Source organism: Saccopteryx bilineata, chromosome 1 (genome assembly GCF_036850765.1).
Source record: "Saccopteryx bilineata isolate mSacBil1 chromosome 1, mSacBil1_pri_phased_curated, whole genome shotgun sequence".
In the NCBI taxonomy this organism is placed as follows: domain Eukaryota; kingdom Metazoa; phylum Chordata; class Mammalia; order Chiroptera; family Emballonuridae; genus Saccopteryx; species Saccopteryx bilineata.
In genome coordinates, this window is record NC_089490.1 from 90,005,004 (window position 1) to 90,025,615 (window position 20,612).

General features: G+C 56.2%; 2 protein-coding genes across 10 annotated transcripts in view; one reads left to right on the forward strand and one right to left on the reverse strand.

The window, feature by feature from the left end:
• The window catches only part of TMPRSS6 (transmembrane serine protease 6), a 44,867-nt gene extending 41,205 nt beyond the window's left edge, over nucleotides 1-3,662 (forward strand). For 3 of the 4 annotated variants that reach the window (XM_066259072.1, XM_066259082.1, XM_066259092.1), the window contains 2 exons: nucleotides 791-927; nucleotides 1,439-3,662. In XM_066259072.1, coding sequence (XP_066115169.1) covers nucleotides 791-927; nucleotides 1,439-1,597 — 296 coding nt within the window. In that variant the 3' untranslated portion in view covers nucleotides 1,598-3,662. The remainder of the gene's footprint in view (nucleotides 1-790; nucleotides 928-1,438) is intronic. The other variant, XM_066259062.1, reaches the window with a different exon arrangement.
• A 2,147-nt stretch (nucleotides 3,663-5,809) lies between these two features.
• On the reverse strand, nucleotides 5,810-16,492 carry KCTD17 (potassium channel tetramerization domain containing 17). 6 transcript variants are annotated; one of them, XM_066259150.1, is made up of 9 exons: nucleotides 16,269-16,492; nucleotides 15,008-15,116; nucleotides 12,669-12,760; nucleotides 11,495-11,590; nucleotides 9,622-9,747; nucleotides 8,224-8,317; nucleotides 7,964-8,038; nucleotides 7,521-7,611; nucleotides 6,415-6,633 (listed from the first exon to the last, which is right to left on the reverse strand). In XM_066259150.1, exons 1-9 carry the CDS (start codon nucleotides 16,476-16,478, stop codon nucleotides 6,564-6,566), a joined length of 963 nt encoding a protein of 320 aa, XP_066115247.1. In that variant the 5' UTR covers nucleotides 16,479-16,492; the 3' UTR covers nucleotides 6,415-6,563. The 6 variants fall into 6 exon arrangements, with proteins under 6 accessions (XP_066115211.1, XP_066115247.1, XP_066115228.1 ...); XM_066259131.1 differs by lacking the exon at nucleotides 7,964-8,038; XM_066259114.1 differs by lacking the exons at nucleotides 7,521-7,611; nucleotides 7,964-8,038 and having other exon boundaries at nucleotides 5,810-6,633.
• Between the last annotated feature and the right edge of the window lie 4,120 nt (nucleotides 16,493-20,612).

The window sequence follows — 20,612 nt, forward strand, 5'->3', positions numbered from 1 at the left end:
GGTTGGGTGAAGGAGATACAAAGATGAAAAGAGTGTTCATGGGGGAGGCAGCACTATGAGCTGACCTGGATGGGCAGGTACAGGCAGCCCAGCGGAGGTGTCTCCCAGGCGGGGTCAGGGGCTTCTGGGAGAGGGGTGGGGTAAGCTGAGGCTTGGAGGATGAATTGGCAGTATCCTGGCAAAGGGGAAAGGCCTTCCCAGTGAGGGGACAGATGGCAATCCAGGGAGCCTGAGAACACCCAGCACCAGAGGGAACCAGGGAAAGTGGATCTGTTTGAGCATCTGCAGGAAGAATCTTGACCAGTGGGCTTCAGGGAAAACACTGATGGTCGGGCCATCCCCCCAGGGTGAACAGATCTCTGAGTGAGACCAGGCACTGGGCATATTGAAGCTTCCTGGTGGTTCTACATGCAGCCTTTGTGGAGGAGCACAGGGTTGGGAGATGCTGAGTTTTAGAGGGAGAGTGGAGGGATCGGAAATGTGAGAACACATATCCTGTCTACTCTCTTTCTAAACTCTATGGGCTGTCACAGAGCAGAGGGGAGGTGGCCAAGAGGCCTCGAGCAGGAGGAGGAAAGGGAGGAAAAGCTGGAGAAGACACTAGTCCAGGCAGACAGGCGTCGGGTGGGGCTCTGTGCCCGCAGGCCATGCCGGGAAGGAGCCAGAACAGAGTGGCCATGATGTGGGAGTGGGGAGGGTGGGTGGGGCAGGACAGTGGAAGGAAGGGCATGAGCTCCCGGGCATCTTGGATCTTCTCACTCTGCCCTCTGGCCTCGACCCCACCGGGCAGGCCCCACCAGCAACGGTCTGCAGAAGGTGGATGTGCAGCTGATCCCACAGGACCTGTGCAATGAGGCCTATCGCTACCAGGTGACACCTCGCATGCTGTGCGCTGGCTACCACAAGGGCAAGAAGGATGCGTGCCAGGTGACTCCCCACAGGGCTGGGCGAGAGGAGGGAGAGGGTGATATCACATCACCCAGGGCCTGGCCATCACCTTGCTGAAGCTTCACAGGCTCCCAGCAAGGTGGGGATGGCTGCCCCACTTTACAGACAGCAAAACCAAGGCTCGAGGAGGTTGAGGGACTTGCCCGGGTTGCAGGCTGCAGGTCAGAAGAGACCTGTTGTGGGCAGGCAAGTCTGAGGCTCAAACCCAGTTCTGCTCCTTGCCCACCACAAGGCAATTTGCCTAAGGTGATAGGACTAGAAGGAGCCCACAGAAGGAGGCAGAGAAGGATGGGGGGTGTGGACACACATCCCCAGCTCAGGATAGTCAGGACACGCTGGAGGCCAGGCCAACATTTTGGAGAAGCTGAGGCTTTAAGAGACAATGTGACTTTCTTGCTGTCGCTCAGAAAATCCCCAGCAGTCAGGACTCCCTCCTGGAAGTGGGGGTGCCCTTCCCTTAATGCAGTCCTGTCTCTCCTTCCCCATTTAGGGCGACTCAGGTGGCCCACTGGTGTGCAGGGAGCCCAGCGGCCGCTGGTTCCTGGCGGGGCTGGTCAGCTGGGGCCTGGGCTGCGGCCGGCCCAACTACTTTGGCGTCTATACTCGCATCACCGGTGTGATTGGCTGGATCCGGCAGGTGCTGACCTGAGGAGCTGCCTCAGGGGCCCACCACCTGGACTCAGAGAGCCCAGGGCACCCGTTAGGCAGGGGAACAAGGATTCTGCAGTGGCAGGGTCCTGTGGAAGCCAGAAGTAGCCTCCTGTCCCCCTGCCTGCTCCCTGACATCACCCCAGAGAGGACACAAGGAAGGAGGAGGGCCGTCAAGTGGTGGTCAAGACTTTCTGGTGTCCAAATGGTCACCAGGCCAGCCTGTTGCCTCTGATTCTTTCTCCTCCTGCCCCGCCGTCCACTGCTGGCTTAGGGGGTAATGGTTCAGCAGTGAGGATGTGGCTTCCAGGTCCGAGTAGGAGTGTCTGAACCCCCACCACCTACCCCACCCCAGTACAGAGGCAGCACCCGCTCCAGAAAGCAAATTCCAGCCTGTGACACCCCTGGCCTAATGCAAGAGGGAGGGGTGGAAGTGACCTCAGGAGGGGCCCTCAGAGCCCTGGAGACAGCCAAGTGGGCTGGCTGCCACTGTGAGCCAAAGGGAGGCAGCACCGGTCCAGGGTTCTTGCCACACCCCTACCTGCCTCTGAACCTCCCTTGCCCACTCTCACCTCTAGGTGAGCTTGGCTGCCCTGGAATAAACCGTCTGACCCAAGGCCCTGTCTTGGAGATTGAATGGGGCCCTAGGCACCAACCTCGTACCCTTGACTGAGCCGACTCTACTTCCTGCTCAGCCTGTTTGCCAACTGCCCAGAGCCAGTGGGGTCAGTGGCAGCAAGGGCAGCCTCCAGGACAGCTGCCCAGGCCCCAGGAGCAACCCCAGGCAGGCAATGGTTGGTGACCGTAAGGCCAGTGGCTGTCTCCGTGGCCATGCAGGTTGACATTGAATTTGGGCAGACAGTAAAAGAACAGCGGGGCCGGAGGATGGTGGGCCATTCTGTTTATTAAAGTCTCGTAAGGGCCAACGAGCAAACAAGCAGGAAAGACCACTTCCCTTTCTTTTAGGGCTCCCAAAGGCTGGACTCACTCTCCAGCTCTACCGGAGGCCCCCACCAGCCTCAGCAGGGCTCCCAAGCCCCTCAGCGTGTGCTCTCTCTCTATCTCTCTATCTCTCTGCACTCTTCCTAGCAAAATAGGCTGGGGGAAAAAACAATCGCCCCTCCCAAGCAAGAAGGCAGTCCACAATTTGCAATCTGCTGCTCCGAGGGCAAGCACCAGCCTATAGACACATGGTGCTGCCTCAATACATGCAAGCAAACTTAAAAAACATTTCTTTACCCAACAGTGACCCTCAGGTCAGAGTGAAGAATGGGACAAGTGATGTACTCCTTCTGAAACCCTGGGAGGAAAATAAGGCTCAAAGAGGGGTAGAGATATCCTCATGGTCCCACCAGAGGTCAGGAGCAGAGCCTGGTGCTAAAAGCCCTGTTTCCTGGTTCCCAGTCTACCACTTTCCCACCAGCATGACCCTCTGCAGTCTGAGTCATTTATTCAGTAAGCATCTCACAGGTTTCTACTAAGTGTCAAGTACTGTGCTGGGGCCACAGTCACAGAACTTGACTCCTGATCTCAGAAGGGGTGGAGATGACAATTCCCTGTGAAGGCTCTGGAGTAGCCTCTAAGTCAGGGAAGTCAGGGAAGGCTACCTAGAGGTCAGACTTGAGTTGGGGCTCCAAGGTGGCCAAGGTGGGGTAGGACATTCCAGGCAGGGGAACAACATACGCAAAGGTATAGTGTCCCTCGGCCCTGGCAGTTGGTTCAGTGGTAGAGTGTTGGCCTGGCATGTGGATGTCCTGGGTTTGATTCCTGGTCAGGGCACACAGGAGAGGTGCCCATCTGCTTCTCCACCCCTCCCCCTCACACTTCTCTCTCTCTCTCTTTCTCTCTCTGTCTCCTCTCCTCCTGTAGCCATAGCTTGATTAGAGTGAGTTGATCCCAGGTGCTGAGGATGGCTCCATGGCCTCTGCCTCAGGCGCTAAAAAAATTGGCTCCAGTTGGAACCAAGCAAGGGCTCTGGATGGGCAGAGCACTGCCCCCTAGTGGGCTTGCCAGGTGGTTGCCAGTCAGGGCACATGCAGGAGTCTGTCTCTGCCTCCCTTCCTCTCACTAAATAAAAAAAGTAAGAAAGGTATAATGTCCCAAAGTATATGGTATATTAGGGAATGGTAAGCTGTTTTGTTGTTGTTTTTTTTCTTTTGACAAGAGAGAGACAGACAGGAAGGGAGAAAGATAAGAAGTATCAACTCATAGTTGCGGCACCTTAGTTCATTGATTGCTTTCTCATTTGTACCCAGAGGGCTGAGGGAGCTCCAGCTGAGCCAGCGACCTTGGGCTCAAGCCAGCAACCATGGGGTCATGTCTATGATCCCATGCTCAAGCCAGCGGCCTCGGGCTTTCGAACCTGGGTCCTCAGCATCCCAGGCTGACATTCTACCTACTGCGCCACCACCTGGTCAGGCATGGGAACAGCAAGCTGTTTTTAGTTAAACAGGGAGGTTGAGGGAGTACTGCTGAAGACTCTACAGCAGAGGTGTGACATACGAGTGATTCACATGTTCGAACAACCACTGGCACTCAGTGTGGATGGAGCGGGAGACAGGGAGGCCAGCGTAGAGGCCACTGCAGAACTCCAGGCAGGAGAGGATGGGGCCTGGCCTGGGTAGGGCTGTGGGGATGGACATAGGATTGAGATGAGTGAAGGAGGAGACGCCCAGGCCCACTCTTCCTGAGTGGTCTGGCATCTGGCCTGAGCAGCTGGCCACTGGAGGACCCACTTCCTCACTTGGGGCACCTGGGAGGAAAAGGCTGTGGCAAGTATCATGAGCCAGCACCTCTGGGAGGTGATTGGGAGGAAACAGAGGATGAGGGGAAGAGAGACACTAAAGACAATAGGAGGAGGAGGATGTAGCCAGAGACTGGAGGAAGACTGAGGAGGGGTCTTAGCACCAAGGCCATGGCCTCAGTCAGGGGTGGCCAGGCCCCAGGTCGCTGATGCCTCCAGGGTGCAGTGGTAGAGGAAGGCAAGAGCCAGTATGGATAAGCCTTTCTTGAAGCCTAGCTGGGAGGAGGTAGGGGAGCCTCAGAGGAGACCTGGACTTGAGGGAGGTGCTACCTGTCCACAGGTGTATGAGCAGCCCAGGAGCACACTTGCCTGCCAGCCCTGGGCGTGTCTGTGGGGGAGGAGCCAGCAGGTGGAGCAAATGCTGCGTGGGTGGACTCCTTTTGGCTGGGGCAGGATGTTGAAGCATTCCTACCCCAGTAGGCCCACAGGGCAGAGAATACTGTCGAGTCTTTTACTTAAACGTAAATCATGGGCCTACTCCAATCTTACTTAGAGTTGCAGGGGGAGTGGGGCAGGGGGATTAATCTGTGTTTAACAAGCCTCCTTCCTGGTGGACTTGTTTGCAGCAAAGTTGGACATAAAGGGTGAGTTCAGCTTCAGCAGAGTGCTCTGAGGGGAAGTGGTGAGGGCCTCCAACTGCTGAGCAGCAGGGCCTCACCTGGCCCTGGGGACAGCTTCTGCTTAGGGGATCACGGCTTTGCAGGGATGTCCCCCAGCAGCAATAAACTAAGCAGAGGACACTCAGCAGGACTAGGAAGAAGGAACTAGCCAGGTGGGATGGGATGTGTTCCTGGCAGGGCAGGAGAGAGATGCCAGGGTCCAGGGTACTCTAAGAGTGGAACGGGTTCTTGGGTGTATGTGTTTCCTGGGACTTGCGCTGAGGGTAGAGCAATGGCGGAGAGTGGGGTAGAGGTGACTAAGAGTTGTCAGCAGGAAGCAGGTTGGGATGGAGCAGAGGTGGCTCAGGCAGCAGTGATGCCAGCAAGCAGAGGGCCCTCTGAACAGTGGGACAAGGCTGGCCAGCAGGACAGGAGCCAGTCAGGAGGCCCTGGTCTGCTGGAGCCCGACTCCCTACCCCCTCAGCCACCACGGCAGGCCTAGGGCTGCCTGGAGGCAGAAACAGACCCTATGACTCAAGAGGCTTGGAAGTCATTTAATCCAACCACTTATTTTATAGATAAGGAAACTGAGGCCCAGAGAAGAGTGGGCACCAGCAAGGGAAAGTTGATGCTATTGGCATCTGGGCAGAGGATCCAGCCAGGAGTCCCCTATCCCCTACAGGGGATTGACAAACAGGGCAGTGTCCCTGGGCTTTAGGAAAAAGCCTCATTACCTTTGGGTCATCTATCCAATCCTGAGTTTAACCCATCCCCCAAAGTGATCCAGAATAAAAGAGGGAGGCGGCCAGGCTGGTTGTTTCTTCTGATTTTATTACACAGTGGGGCCAGACACAGCTGAGAAGTACCCAGCTGGTATGTCATAAATGCAGGAAGTCCCCTGAACAGAGGAGGGAGTGTCCCCCTTTCCCTTATCAGCAGTTCCTGACTGGCCCCACTGCCCCTGCCGAGCCACTGCCTGCCCACTCCTGGGCAGGGCACTCTGTCCCTGGCAGTACAGACATGTGGGAGCAGTCCAGGTGAAGGCCGAGTCACCCACGGCCCCTTCAGACAGGGCCAACCCACACCCTTCATCCTTCACCAACACCCAAACCTCCTCTGGGGCTAAACTGGTCCTTCCCCTCAAGGGAAGGGTGAAGGGGGACCACCCTGGGTGTGGCCCTTACTCCCTGAGGGAGTGCTTTCTGGGACTCTGCTCCCTTAGATGTAGCCTCACAACAACCCTGTGAGGTAGGTGAGGGGAAGAGTGAATCCATCAGACAGACAGGGAGACTAAGGCTCAAGGAGGTGACGTGACTGGGCCAGGAGGGAGTATATCCACCATGCAGCTGGGGGTCTGGGAGGAGGGGACATAGGGGCCTGGGAGACACAGCTGGACAGCGCCACACTTTGGCCACAGGCAGGCGGCCCTGCCCAGGGGTCCCAGGACCCACCAGGGAGGCAGGAGTAGATCACAGCCCCGCAGGTGTAGACAGAGGTGGCAGCGGGCAGAGCGCTTCCTCCACCTTGAGCTGGGGGCCCACCCCATGGTACAAAAATAAAGGACTTCAGATCGGAACCCCAACTGTCTGGAGGTGATCTGGGGCCTCACATCCGGGTGCCTCTGGCTTGTAACAGCTAGAAAATAAGAGGGAAAGGGGCAGGGGAACAGGTGGGGGGTGGTCAGAACACCGGGAAGGGATGAGGGGTGGGGCCGGTGAGGAGAGGGTGATGAGGGGCCAGAGGACAGAGAGGAGATTGAAATGGAAGGAGGGAGGGGTGGGGGAGAGAGGGAGAGAGAAAGAGGCAGGTGAGTCACAGGGTCCCTTCTGGAAGGAGGGAGGGGGGCTGAGGCCCAGAGAAGGTGGATTCAGAGCCCGGGGAAGGGGGGGACAGGAAAGGGACCCAGCTCTCCTGTCTGGGAGCCCCATGCCTCATTCTGGGCTGCTGGTAGCTGCCTAGGAGGCCAGGTGCTGCCAAGACTCTGGCCAACGGTTCAAGGCCAAGAGAGGCAGGTCACAGAGAACAGCTATCTATCCCCACTTTAGAGGCAACCAACATTTTAGAGGGGCAGTGACTTGCTCCAAGTCACACAGCAGGCAGGCAAGATTGAGTTGGGGCTTCCGGGCACCTGACCAGGGCCTTTTCAGCCACACCCCGATCCTTAGCTGACTCCTCCTAGGCCAAGGGAATCCAAGCACGGCCTGTGCTTCCCACCCCTGCAGAGACAGGGAACCCAGTGCCACAAGGCGTGAGGCAGGAGCTCCTCTGTGCAAGCGGGGAGACCAAGGCCCCTGACTTGTCTCCCTTCCCTCCTTCCCAGCCTGCTCTGGCACTGATGGGCAGATGCCAGTTTCCACCCCCAACTTTCCTCTCCTCTCAGAGCCTCCTACCCAAGGCCAAAATAGGCCAAGAAACTTTGGTGAGGGGAGAAAATCAGCCAAAAGTCTGGCCCAAGTCCAAGGAACAAGAGATGATCACCCTCCTGGCCTCCGCCCTCCCGCCAGCTCCACCAAGCAACAAACCAGGGGCGGCAGCTCTGGGGGCAGGCGAGGGGCGGAGCAGAGGCCCTCACTGCCAGCGAAGCCTCAGGTCTGAGGGGGTGCAGACGGGAACCTGCAAGGAGGAAATGTGAGGAGGAGGCGCAGAGGTGAGGTGCTGGGGCAGGCGGCCCAGCCTCAGAGGAGCCCGGTGGGGGCGGCAGGCCCAGAGGAGGGGCAGCCGCACTTCTCCTTCCCAGGCCAGGAGGCGGGAGCTGCCAGGAAGGGCGCAGGAGGTGGCAGGCAGGATGCTCTGAGAGGCAAGGCCGGGGCGCCTGGGTGCAGGGCGCAGGAGGCTGGGGCCAGGGTGGCCCCGGGATGGAGGTGTGAGCAGGCAGAGAGAAAACCCGGACAGGGGCAGAGAGGGAAGAGGCAGGGTGCAGATGAGATCCAGGAAGAAGAAGAGGTGGATGAAGATGAGGCAGGACCTCCAGCAGGAAGCGGAGGAGGAGGAGGCGGTGGTAGGAGGGAGAAAAGGTTAGCGGGATCCTGAGATGACTGGGCTGCAAAGAGAAGTGAGAGAAGGGATGGTTATGCAGGTGAGGCGCCAGGCAGACGGCTGAGCTAACCCTGGTGGCCCGCCCCCAGCAGCCCCCGGCCCCCCAGGTTCCGAGGCTGGCTCCGGCAGGGAGCAGGCGGGAGGCTCCGGCTCCTGTTAGCAATCATTCTCCTCGGGGGTGGGCTGCACCTTTCTCCTGTGTATCTGCCTCCACCTGCACCTGTTCCACCTCCACCTCCTCCTCCTCCTGCTGCTGCTCCTCCTCCAGCTGCTCCTCCGCGCTCTGTGAACCAGCCGGTGGACCCAGGGAAGAAAGAGTGGAGAACTAACGAGGGGGCCTGCGGGCGGCTGTCCCCATGGGGCCCAGCTCAGGGCAGGCGGGCGGGCTAGGGGAAGGGAACCTCCAGCAGAGGGGAGGGCTACAGCCAAAGAAGCCGGGCATCTTGTCCAGCCCCCCGGGAAGCCTGGGAAGGGACTGGAGGAACCAGCAGAGGACGGGCCCTGGTGGGGGGCTCGTGGTAGGTCTAGCGGCTGTGACATGGAGCAGGCTGAGTGAGGGGAGGAAGAGGACTGGGGTGGGTGTGTGGCTGGCTGGGGTCTCCTTGAGGAGGGCCTGGGAAGGCCTCATTTTAGGAGGGCTGCCTCAGAGTTGAAATGAAGCCAGGGAAGGGCAAGGGCAGACATCACCCAGACCTGGGATGCCAGCAACAGGCTCTGGCACCCCAGGCCCCAAGGCTCTGTCCCAGAGGCAGAAGCAGAAGGCTCTCTCTGCACCCCTGCAAGGCAGGGCCAGCCACTGGCCTTGATGGGGGAGATGGGCAAAAGAAGTCACAGGGAAGGCAGACAGACAGACAGGAAGCCAGAGTTCATGTCTCCAACACACAGGACAGGCCCAGAAGGAATAGTCTCCCTTCCTCCAGGCCTGGCTTGCTGCCTGTCCCATTGGCCCTATAGGAGGTCTTTGAGGCTTCCGACCAGCTGCGGGCCCAGGGTGGAAACACAGGGTAGACCCCCCAGAATCACGACCCCCCTCCTGCAGAGTGCCGAGGAGGGGGCCTGGGAAAGGGGCAGGACTAACAGACTTGGCATCCCCATCCTGGCCTAAGCCAGCTGGGGTCGCTGACCCGCCCCTGGGAATCAACTGGCCGTTAGGATCCCAGAAGTTCCAAGCTTGACAGCACCAGAGAGGATGTGATCTACCCCCTCAGTTTTCAGAGAATATAACGAAGGTGCCAAGGGTACAGGATTTGTCCAAGGTCACACAGAGTGAGGCACACCATGCCCAGACCCCAGTCCAGGGCATTCCTCCTGTGCCACGCTGCCCATGGTCACCAGGTGGCCACCATTTAAGTGGCAACTAAGTCACTCTCACTGGGCCCTTGGGATGGTCCCATCTCACTGCTCCCCGAGCCTAGGCCTGGGTGACCAGCGTGAGCAGACAGGACCACAGGTGGCATGGGATGTATGGCATTGGCTGTGACCAGGGGTTATGCATGTGCAGCGGGAGGGAGAAAGAAGAAGCAGGGATGGCTCCGTGGAGGACAGGGAGGGAGGGAGGGAAGCGGAAGGCTGAAGCTGGCGGCTCACCTTGGTTTTGCGGCTGGACTCAGAGCTCAGCCCGTGGGGGGAGCTGTGGAGCTCCTTGGATACCACGCACAGGAACTCCGCCTGGTCCTCACTGCCGTAGTTATAGGAAGAGCCGATGTTCACCAGCTAGAGGGGTGCCGCACGGGGAGAAAGATGACAGGTCCAGTTGGGGGGCAGTGAGAAGGGAGGAGGTGGACATTAGCACTTGTCAAGATACCAACTTGGGTCCTGACCTGGCTGCTTGCTCAGGCACATCCCTGGGTTTCCTGAGAACAACTCTGGGCTGAAAGTCAAATCTCCCCCCTCCCCCATCTCCACTGGGCCTGGCTGGGTCTGGGCCCTGGACGAAGGCGGTGGTATCACTGCTGCCCCTCCCTCCCACCCCACAGCCCTGGCCCAGCCTAGATCTAGCAGACCACTTCCTAAAAGCAGGAGACCTATCATGGGCAGGCTGTCACCTTCTGTACCAGATGTGCTGAAGCAGCCCTAGAACCAGCCTGGCCTGGGGGAGCCCCAAAGAATATTCTGTTCATTTTTGGAAGCAGAGGTAGGATGGCTCACTCACTCCTTAGGCCAGAGGGTAAATGACCAGTGGTCCCTGACCTACTGGCTCTGACTTGCAATTGCCAAAGACTTTCACAGGCTCTCAAGGGCGGTGCCACCTTTATTCTGGGGTTCCTAGAATAACCACACCCACTGGCCCTCTGGCTTGTTAAAGGCCCTGCACATGACAGGCCTCACTCAGCCCGCAGGGACCCTCAACCCACAGGCAGAGAAAAATACCAGCTGATCCGGCAGACAAGGCCTGGAGAGGGGGTGACCTGCTGAAAGGCCCCCAGCCAGGAAGAGTAGACCTGGAGTTAGACTCAGATCCCAAGGCCTCTCTGGGGTCTTACAAACTTAAATACTTCTAATTATTTGCATGATGTCAACTCATGCCAATGTCTAGAGTCCTACCCTGGGCTAGGGACTTTATCAGTAATCCTTCTAATCTTCATAACAGTGTGAATCATAGATTAGGAAACTGAGGCCCAGAGAGGAGATGTGATTGCATGTCACTGGTGAGGCCTAGATGTGAATCAGGCCTCTGGCTCCTGGATGGGGCTCCTTCCTCCACACTGGCCAGCTACCCCAGGGAGCCCAGCCTTCTCCCTCCTCCACCCTCCACAGGGAGCATGTCTGTGGCTGTGGATAAGGGGCTAGCCAGGCCTTTCTCCTTCTCTAAGGGCAAATCTGATCTCAGGTTAACTCACCAGCTCTGCTCCTCTGGAAACCGGAGGACGCCTGCTATAGTAATACCAGGGCAACACCGCTTATGATAATAAATTCCCTGATGGGGAGCCTGCATCTGGACTGGGAACTAGAGGTCACTATGAATTCCTCAGGAGAAGCCGCAGCTCTGGTCTCCCCTGAATGTGGCAACGCCTGTAACCAGGTACATCCCTTGCAGACGCAGGGAGCTGTGCTTATGGAATTGTCCCAGAAGGTGTTAACCTTACGCAGGCTTGGCTCACCTATGTGGATCTCAACTCCTTGCAACTGAGCTGTCACTTGGGACCAGAGACTCGCTCATACTACCGTATGGACTACTACCGGTTGCTGTGAGCACTCCCACCGAGGAGGATGCGTGGAGTTGCCTGGCAGCAAGTGGGGCTTCCACTCTCTCTGTCTCGGTCAATCTGTTGCCAAAGTGTGGCCTTTCCTAATTATTCTACTTAAACTTTTTTTTTGTCTACTTAAACTTAAGAAGACCTCCCCACCCCAGGTGGAGGCGGCAATGGAGAATTCAAGGCTGTTAGCTGCAGGAAGCGAGGGGCCTGCTTTGCCTGGAGACTGGGAGATCCTGGGCATGGCCCCCATGTCCCCAGCCCACCTGCTCAAAGCGCCAGCCATCAGACATGGTGGACACCATCTGTGTGAGCTCCTCTTCCTGGCACTGCAGCACGCGGTACACGTGCTTGGGCGGGACCTGGAGGCAGAAGGGCAGTATGAAGGGTACTTGTGGGGGCAATGGGCACCCCAGGAGGGGGATGAGCACCTGCCTTCCCCCTAGCTTCTCCCTCCTCCTACACCCTAGAAAGAGAAGAGGAGGGCGGCAGTGTGGGAAGACGGGAGCCATGTTCCAAGTGCCGACTGTGCCGGGCACTTGACATTCGTGATCTCAATCCTTCCAAACACTCTAAATTATGGGATTTTCATGGAGGCTCAGAGAGGGTCAGTTACTTGACCAAAGTCACCCAGCTAAAGAGTGGCAGAGCCAGAACTGGAACACAGGTGATGCCAGAGGGAAGGGAGGGACTTGGGGGGACATTCTGGATCATTAATGGAGACAGGACCTCCAGGAGGCACGGAGATGGTGCCTTACAACCTGTTTCCTACCACACCTGGCTCCTAGATGGGGCTCCTTCCTCCACACTGGCCAGCCACCCCAGGGAGCCCAGCCTTCTCCCTCCTCCACCCTCCACAGGGAGCATGTCTGTGGCTGTGGATAAGGGGCTAGCCAGGCCTTTCTCCTTCTCTAAGGGCAAATCTGACCTCAGGTTAACTCAGATTGTTTCTGCCAGGGCAGTGGACAATCTCTCCAGCTCCTCCTACAGACTTGTCACTGAGGCCCAGGGTTCAAGCTCAGAAATGCCAGCTCCAACAGGTGTACTGTGCCCACCAGGGGACCACCTCATTCCATGAAATAGACAATTTACTAATCCTGTATTGCTCCCCAAAGGGCTCCCTGTACCCCCACACTGAACCCATTTCGCCTGTGAGGAAGGGAAGGGCGGGCAGTTCTTGGCCCCTCTGTATTCCACCACAGGAAATCAAGGTCCTGAAAGGGGTATGCTTGGCCCAAGGTCACAGAGCAAACATCCAGGGCAGGGAAAGAACCAGTGTGTATCTCCCAGCCTGGGGCTTTGCTGGGCAGTCTGGGAGCTGGACAATTATCCTGCCCCCCCTAACCTTTCTCCCGCCTCCAGCCCTCTGCCCACCGCCCTCTCCCCATCACTAACTGCTCGGACTGTGGGTGCTGCCCCACTGCTCCCCTGCTCCCTGACCTGGGTGATGGTGTAGTCCTTCTCCTCCATCCGGTCTTTGATGATGCGAATCAGCGGGCCGATGTTGTAGAACTCGGCTTCCTCCAGGACCCCTGGCACAGACAGAACCGTCCCTGGATCACTCTCACTGCCCCCATGTCTTTTCCACCTCCAAATGTACCTCCTGTTCCAGTCACACGAGGGTGACAAGCATCTCTGAATTCAGGGGTCAAGCAAGAAGGAATATTTCCTTCCTCGTATCCTACACTCTCTGTGGAAAAGGTGAGATACCGCCACTCAGTGGCCCAACATGTCTGCCGTGATGAGCATGGTGACTGAGGGGTACCTACCAGTCTCCTAATCCGGGGGCTGCTCGGGAGCTATCAAGAGGCAGCAGACTTGTTGGAACTGGACCCTAGAATGCTACAATGAGAAGGGCCTTGGCTGACCCTTATTACAGGCTCCCCTCCATGAGGCACATGCCAAGGGCCAGGTGATAAGCTAGGCATTTTCTATTCTTTATTGCAGTTCATTCTCAGAACTAGAAGTAGGTAATTCCATTGCCCCACAGAAGAAATGGGAGCCAAGGGCCAGAAAGAGAAGCAGCTCATCTCAGTCCACACAGCCACTGAGCGGCAGCTCTGAGATTTAAACTCAAGCCCTACTAACTTCAGAGCCCACTGTAAATGCATGATCCTTGTGCAGGTGCATATCCCTGACCACCATACTTTACAGTTTGTGAAGCCCCTCCTGGGCTCATCCCAAGCCCTGGGGACATGAGGAAGCAGGCATTATTGTCCCCACACTGTTAAGGAAACGGAACCACCTCTCCAGTGAAGTGGACCGCCCCCAAGCCTTTGGACGCCCCTAAGCTCCTTCAGGTCAGGGACTCTTCTGATTGTTTCCATGACTGGTTTGTGGGCTTCCTAGGCACAGGGCCCATGTCTGACCCACCCGCTGTTCCCGGTGTCCACACAGCACCTAATACAGAGCTGGCGGTCAGTGAGTGGTACTGTATGAGGGCCCCTCGTGGAGCCCTGTGGATTGCAAACTAACACTGCATCACTGGTCCTCAGGGCACTGGTCCACATTGCACTAAGTGATGCGCTTGTGTCAGCTCCTCTTTTCCTCACAGCAGCTCAGCAAGTGGGTGCTACTGTCACCCCATTTCACAGATGTGGCACCAAGGCACAAAATGATAAGTGACTTTTCTGGTGTCACACCTAGAAAGTCTCCTCCCAGAACCCCCGGCCCCCTGCATGGAGGTCTAGCCTTGTCTGAAGGTGCTAGGATGGCAAAACAGGGAGAAACCCAGAAACTGTAAACAGGTGTTGGCTATGACGCAGCTGGAGTGTTTTTCTCCTCCCTAAGGGACATGCTCCTGGGCCCAGGCCATGCCCATGCTACCTGTGCTCCCAGAGGGGCTCTCCGGGAAGCTGTGGGCCCTGCTGAGCCAGTGTCCACAGTGGGCTCTGATTTTGAAGTCCTAGCCCACTGGGGACCCACAAGGGAAGAGAGATGGGCTGTGCTAGACACACACAGGGTACATGACATTAGCTGTTGTAAAATATGCTCTGCCCAGTGTAGATCACCACCTACACTTCATATCCAGGAGGTGGAGGCTCAGAAAGAAGAAGTGACAATGTCCAAGCTGGCCTGGCCAGGTCAGCTGACCCAGAGCCACACCCTGTGCCCCAAGGAACCGTTGACTAGGCACTGACTGTGGTCCCTGTCCCTGGCTGAGGCTCTTTCCAGAGGCCATCCCCCCAGGCAAGGTTTTCCCACTATTTACTGGGCCCAGAAGTCAGCATCTACAGGGCCTCAGCCACCCAGGTCTGGGAGGGTCGGAACCCCCGCTGGGGACAGGCTCCCTCCTTTCCTGCCTCTGCCCACAACCAGCACTCTGCTGCTGAAGTTGCTGAACCGGGGGAAGAGTCCTCCACCTGCTCCACTCACCTGCTGACTGCAAACCCTCCTCACCAGGCACCTGAGATGCTGGATCACCCTGCCCAGCTCCAACCCGCTCACACCTGGTCCCAGGAGGCCAGGAGAAAGGGCAGCCCTGTTCACAATGGAGGCTGCTAGCCTCATTGGCTCCCTCTAACCTCTGTCGGCATATTTCCATCACCTCCGCAACAGTGAAAGCACAGGCTGGTCAGCTTGGCAGAGCCCCTGGGCTCAGCCCAGGCAGAAGCTTTGGGATTCAGCCCTGTCAGGGATGGGAAGAGGCAGGGAACACTGAGGAAAGAAGCTGTTTCTCCAGGGTGGGAAAAATGGCTTTGGATCTCCACAGAAGGCCTGGCAGGCTGCAGAGGGCAGGGCTAGTATGTGTGCCCGGCCAGCCCCCTGAACCAACTCACCCTCCTCAGCCATGTCCTTGTCCAGCACCAGCTTGCCATGCCGAAGGAAGTTCAGGATGGGCCCGAAGTAGGTGGGGTCGCGGTCAATGAGGTAGGCCCCGGTCTCATCCTAGAGGTGAGGGGCACAGGCTGTGAGAGGGGAAGAGTGAGGCCTCCCCCTGTCCACCCCTCACTTCAGGACAGGAAGGAGGGAAGGAATAAGAGCACAGAGTCTGTTATTCCCTGGAACGAAGTAGCATGATGGAGGAAAAATACTCAAATTCTGCCTCTGCCTCTCCCTGACTGTGTGACCTTGGGCCAGTAATTTGGCCTCTCTGAATCTTACTCCTCTCCCCCATAACTAGGGGTCACTATGAGCATCCAGTGAGGTCTCAGTGGAACCCGACCCAAGGTAGGGCTCCTTAGAGGTATTGTTCCCCTGAAGCAAGCCCGACACTGTCTCCACCAAGTCCCCAGTCATTCTGGGTGTTTGTAGGTTTCTGAAGGAGCCGCTATCTCACTGGGCACCCTCAGTCTGCAGGGAGGCAGGGAGGCACAGTGGGCAGGTCTATAGGGAGAAAAGAGCATCAAGAGGTGAGGGAACTGGCTCAAGGTCACAACATCAGATGGTCAGGGATTGGGGCAGAAGGAGGCCTTAGAGGTCATCTCCAGACCAGTGTCCCCTGGTTACAGACAGGAGGCTGAGCCTGGACCAGGGAAGGGGCCGACCCTAAAGGTCAGGCAAGCAGTTTACAGCAGAACCAGATGGAACCCCAGACCAGGTGCCTGCCAGCCGAGCACCGCTCCCAATGCAGCCCAGCTCAGAGAGCGCCCTAGGCCTTCTCCACCCAGCTCCCTGCACACCTAGGCCTCCCACACCCCAAAGGGAGGGAGAAGCAGCCTGCCTCACCCACTCCTTCCCCCGTGCAGTGCGAAAGTCCCGTTTGGGAAGGACTGAGGGCCCTACGTGTCTGTCTGTCTGTCCCCACAGCCCCAAAGAAGGGGGGAGACTTGGATCCCATCCACCAGCCTCCTGGGGTGGGAGTCCAGGGAAGTCTCATAAGCTACAAATGACCGAGGCCCGGCGTTCTCCCGTTGCCAAGGCAATAGGCATATTCCTCGCTCTCGGATCCACTTCCTCCTCCCCTCCTCCAGCCAGTTCTTCCCGCTTCTGGCTCTTTGTAAATAAAACCTGCCGGTTCCCAGCCCGGAGGCCGTGGCGGACCAGAGAGCCCAAAGCCCTAGACCCCGAGCCCCACACCGCCCACCTAAAGGGCCTCACCCGGTCCGACTGCAGCTCTTCCCCCTGACACAGGCGGCTAAGAAAGGACTTCTGCTCCCGGCACAGAGTCTGCCGGGTGGTCAGGAACACCGTGCCCCCCACGTTGAGCCGCACCCACTTGCCCCAGCCGCCCGCAGCGCGGCCGCCCGCCCCCGCCGTCGGCGCTGCCTCCCCGGCCTCCATCCTCATTTCTGGGCCCCGTTTCTGCATCCTCCCGGCTCCCGAGGGCTGGAGGCGGGCAGGTACTGCGCGCGGGGCATGCTGGGAAATGTAGTCCGCGCCGCCGGGAGCTGGGGCGCCCGGGTTGAGGGTCCCCGGATGCCAGCAATCTGCCTTTCTGGGAGGCCCACAAACTGGGGTCTCTTGAAGAAGCCCAGTTGGCCAAATTACTGTGTTTATGCAAAAGTCAAGGTCGGGGTCACTGGGAAAATAGTGGGTGATACCCTAAATCAGCAATCCTCCCATTTATTTTCCACGTTATTGATTTCCCTTTGTCCAAGCTGGGTTATCAAACAGCTGATAAATGTGGGAAGAATTCCATAACACTTACCTGTATCTGTTTTCTAATATTCTTTCCTTCTGCCCTTTGTATGAGGGCGGGGTGGAGAGAGGGGAGCTGGTTCTTTCTCCACATCAGTTCTCTGAAGGCAACATAGATGGGCTTAAAGTTGACTGAGCACCCACTGTATTCCAGATGCTTCCTGTATCTATATTATTCACTGAAGCTCTCAGCAGCCCTGTGAGGCTGCTGTTACTATATCCATCGTATAGATGAGGACTCAAGTGAAGTGACTGGCAGCTGATGAGTGGCAGGCTGGCCCAAACCCAGGTGGGTTCCAAGTGCATTTCCAGCACCTTGGCCTTTCTCCTATTTCCTTGCCATGGATTGTCAGCACTCATTGGGCAAGATTTCTAGGAAGGAAAAGTGGACGGGGCACTGGATCAAAGTCTGGAGAACTGGTTTTCATCCTGACTTTTGTAAAATGAGGTAAGGGGAGAGGGGTCTCAGTTTTCTCAGCTATAATTCGGAAAGGGATAGGAGGAGCCAGATAACTCCAGAGGGGGCACTGACATGGTAGATACTGCAGGATGGGGAAAGAGAGGGGCAGCTCTTCATGAAATCTGGGACCAAGTAGGCACAAGGGCTAAAAGGGAAACTGTCCTTAACTTTCTCTCTGATGTTTCAGTCCTGGTTTTAGACTGAGAGGGAAGGGTCTGAGTCTACCCGCACTGATTGCAGTGTTACACACACAGGCCCTGCATATTGTGCAGCCTGACCCCGTGCCGGGGGAGGGTTCTCTGTTACCACCCAAGGCTCTGTTTTTCTCCATAAAGCAACTTCCTCTCTGAACCTCAGTTTTCTCTTTTGAAAATTAGAAATTGTGGTAGTCCTAGAGCATTGCTGTGAAAATCAAATTATATAATAATGTCTGGAAAACACCTGGCATAGTCCCTGGTTTTAGTATATTGAATGAATGGATGAACGAATGAATGAATGGAGTTACGAACTGGTCTTGAAAGACCAGCAGGGCTCCTGGCACTCAGTGAGCCTCAACCATTGTTAGCTAAAACAAAACCAGAGCAAATTGAAGGTTGTAGGCAGGGGGTGACATGGTCAGGTTTGCAACTGAGATCACTTTGGGGGCTCATTGCCATCCTACCACAGCTGCCCTGCTGATTGTGGCCCTGGAGGTGTCAATGGAGGCCGAACCAGCACCTCTGGTTTCAAAGTAAAGGGGGAAGCTTAACTGAGCCAGCCTGACCCCCCTTCTTCCTCAGAGCCCTCCCCACCCTCCCAATCCCAGGACACCAGCAACCCTCAGCCAGAATCTAAAATGTTCCCACCTGAAGCAACAACCTCACCGATGAGGGCCACAACTAAGAACCAGGTGGCAAGACCCAAGGTCCTTAAATAAAGCTGACAGATGACACACATCCTTACCTGTGGCTAGAATTTTGTCAGGAGGAAGCCATGTTTGGGTGGCAGAGATTGGGGGGTGGGGTACACTCACCGCTGGAAAGGGACTCCGGACCCCTCCCTCCCAACCAGCCATCATTCAGTGCCGTCACTGTTTGTTGAGTGATGACTGTGTACCAGATGTTAAAACACGGAGATGAAGAAAAATCTCAAGGGTGGTCCCTGGTCTAGAGGGGGCTTCTGTTTGGGGAGGTGAGTTCAAGAGGCTTTGACAAAACTCAGAATCCCAGACAGTGCTGTTTGTAACCACAGACTGGGACTCTTCAGAGTTGTTTGCAGCCTTCCCCATTAGAGGATAAAGCCAAACATTCCTTAGATGCTTTCTGGGTTGACAGTTACCCCGGAGGAAAGCCAAATGCTGGTTACACTGCCACCCTGCTGTCCCTTCCGGGAAGAGCAGCTCCAGGTGCTTTTTAATGTGGCTCTGAAATCAACTTGAAAGTGATCCAAGACAGAAGTCGCTGAGGGACAAAAGCTCCCAGACAAGGTTGCCAGCCCAGGCTTTGTGGCTTGCCAGTTGGGTGGCTTGGGAATGTCACTTCATCTCTGTGAACCCCAGTTGCCCCATTTCCAAATTGGAAATAATAATAGTCAGCTCTAACCAGCCTCCTCCAGGGATACCACTCTCATGCAAACGTCCCTCTGGCTCCTGTGGCTGTCATTCCACAGCTTGAAACAGGAATCACACAGAACCAGCTGCTACTCTCCATTCCCTGGGTCCCTCGGACCTCACCCTGCTGCGAGAGGGTCTATGCCAAGCCCTTTCCTCCATTATCTCTTTTAATCCTAACCCCACAGGGAGATGAACTGCAACTCCGATTTTACAGAGGACAAGCCCAGGGGGGATTCTGTGGGCTTTCCCAGCCCGGATTCTCCTCCTGCTCCTCTGCGCTCCACCGCCCTTTTCCTCCGTGGCAGCGTGGGATAAGGATGGGAAAAAAATAGGAAAGATTGCCCTTGCCTGGTGCCCACGTCCTCTGCTGTGGCTTTGCTCAGGCCAGAGCAATGATTCACACTGGCTCGTTTTTTGTTATTTTCCTGGAGGATTGTTTTTGAATGTTCTTTGGAGCCCCCATTGCTAGGAGTGGCTCACACCGCAATTTCCTCCTGGTTAGCTTCCTGGAACACTCCACTCAAGGACCACCTCCCTCCCACCCACCCTGCACCCTGCATGCATAAAGCCCCAAGCCACCTCCCTTTACCCAGGACCTCAGCTGATCCCCAGGAGGCCCACACCCTCCCCCCCTCCCCCGACGGGTTTAGCCTGCACCTCACCAGCTTGGACCTGTCTCCTGACTCCACTACTGAGCAACCAACAAGCCACCTGCAGGCTTCCCCCGCCTGGGTACCACCCAGCCTATGAGGCCCCCAGAATCCAGAACACACAGGTCAAGCTCAGCAAAGGGCCTGCTTGAAACCCCTCTCACTCAGCCTGCAGAGGGGGAGGCGCCTCCCCACATAAGGCCGGAGAAGTGAAGTGCCTCAGCATCCCAACATTACTTCCAGAGGAAGCCTGTCCACCTTCCGGTGCTCCCCCTGGCATCTTTCCTGTCTCTGCCCTAGGTGGGGTGAGGGGGTGGTTTCCTAAGATTTCTGAACTTCTAAGGTTTCCTAACCACCTTGGCAAGAACTGTGTTAGATGCTCCAGCACCTTGTTTTAGAATGTGGGTGCGGTTAGCAGCCCTGGCTGAAACTGAATCAGAAATACCTATGTTTTAAAAATAGCATTTTGTTTTGAACTAATTTTAGGCTTAGAGAAAAGTTGCAAAAATATCCTGTTTTCCATATCAAACTTATTTACCTCTTCATTAATGATTCTTGCCATAAAAATTGTGACTATGGGCCTGACCTGTGGTGGCGCAGTGGATAAAGCGTCGACCTGGAAATGCTGAGGTCGCTGGTTCAAAACCCTGGGCTTGCCTGGTCAAGGTACATATGGGAGTTGATGCTTACAGCTCCTCCCCCCTTCTCTCTCTCTCTCTCTCCTCTCTAAAAATGAATAATAAAAAAAAATTGTGACTATGATGATTGCCAAATTGTGATTTTTTTTCCCTTCTAATTCTAACATCCCCTCTACATTTATCAGGTGGCATTCTGTTGTAAGGGAGATACTTCCCTTCTCATTCATTCATTTCAGAATGGACTATTGGATTCTTATTGTATTATATGGGTTATAAACTGTTACTGTTAGTATGTATATATTTTGGTGCTCAAATTGTCTACAATTTGGTCAATGGAAACCCCTCTAAGCTGGCACCTATATATCCTTTTTAGAACATAGAACACTTCATATTTTTTGAAATTGTAGTAAACACACCTAACATGAAATTTACCATTGACGTGGTCCAGAATACAGCACCGTGGCA

Bases quoted from the DNA above. Each gene is read 5' to 3' on its own strand.
- KCTD17 (XM_066259104.1), bottom strand. From the start codon at position 16,478: ATGCAGAAACGGGGCCCAGAAATGAGGATGGAGGCCGGGGAGGCAGCG. The intron at 9,748-11,494 runs GTGGGCTGGGGA...GCACCCCTCTAG, and splicing joins ATGGCTGGCGCTTTGAGCAG to CTGGTGAACATCGGCTCTTC. The intron at 8,039-8,223 runs GTGCAGCCCACC...TTCTCTTTGCAG, and splicing joins GGCAGATACACAGGAGAAAG to CCCAGTCATCTCAGGATCCC.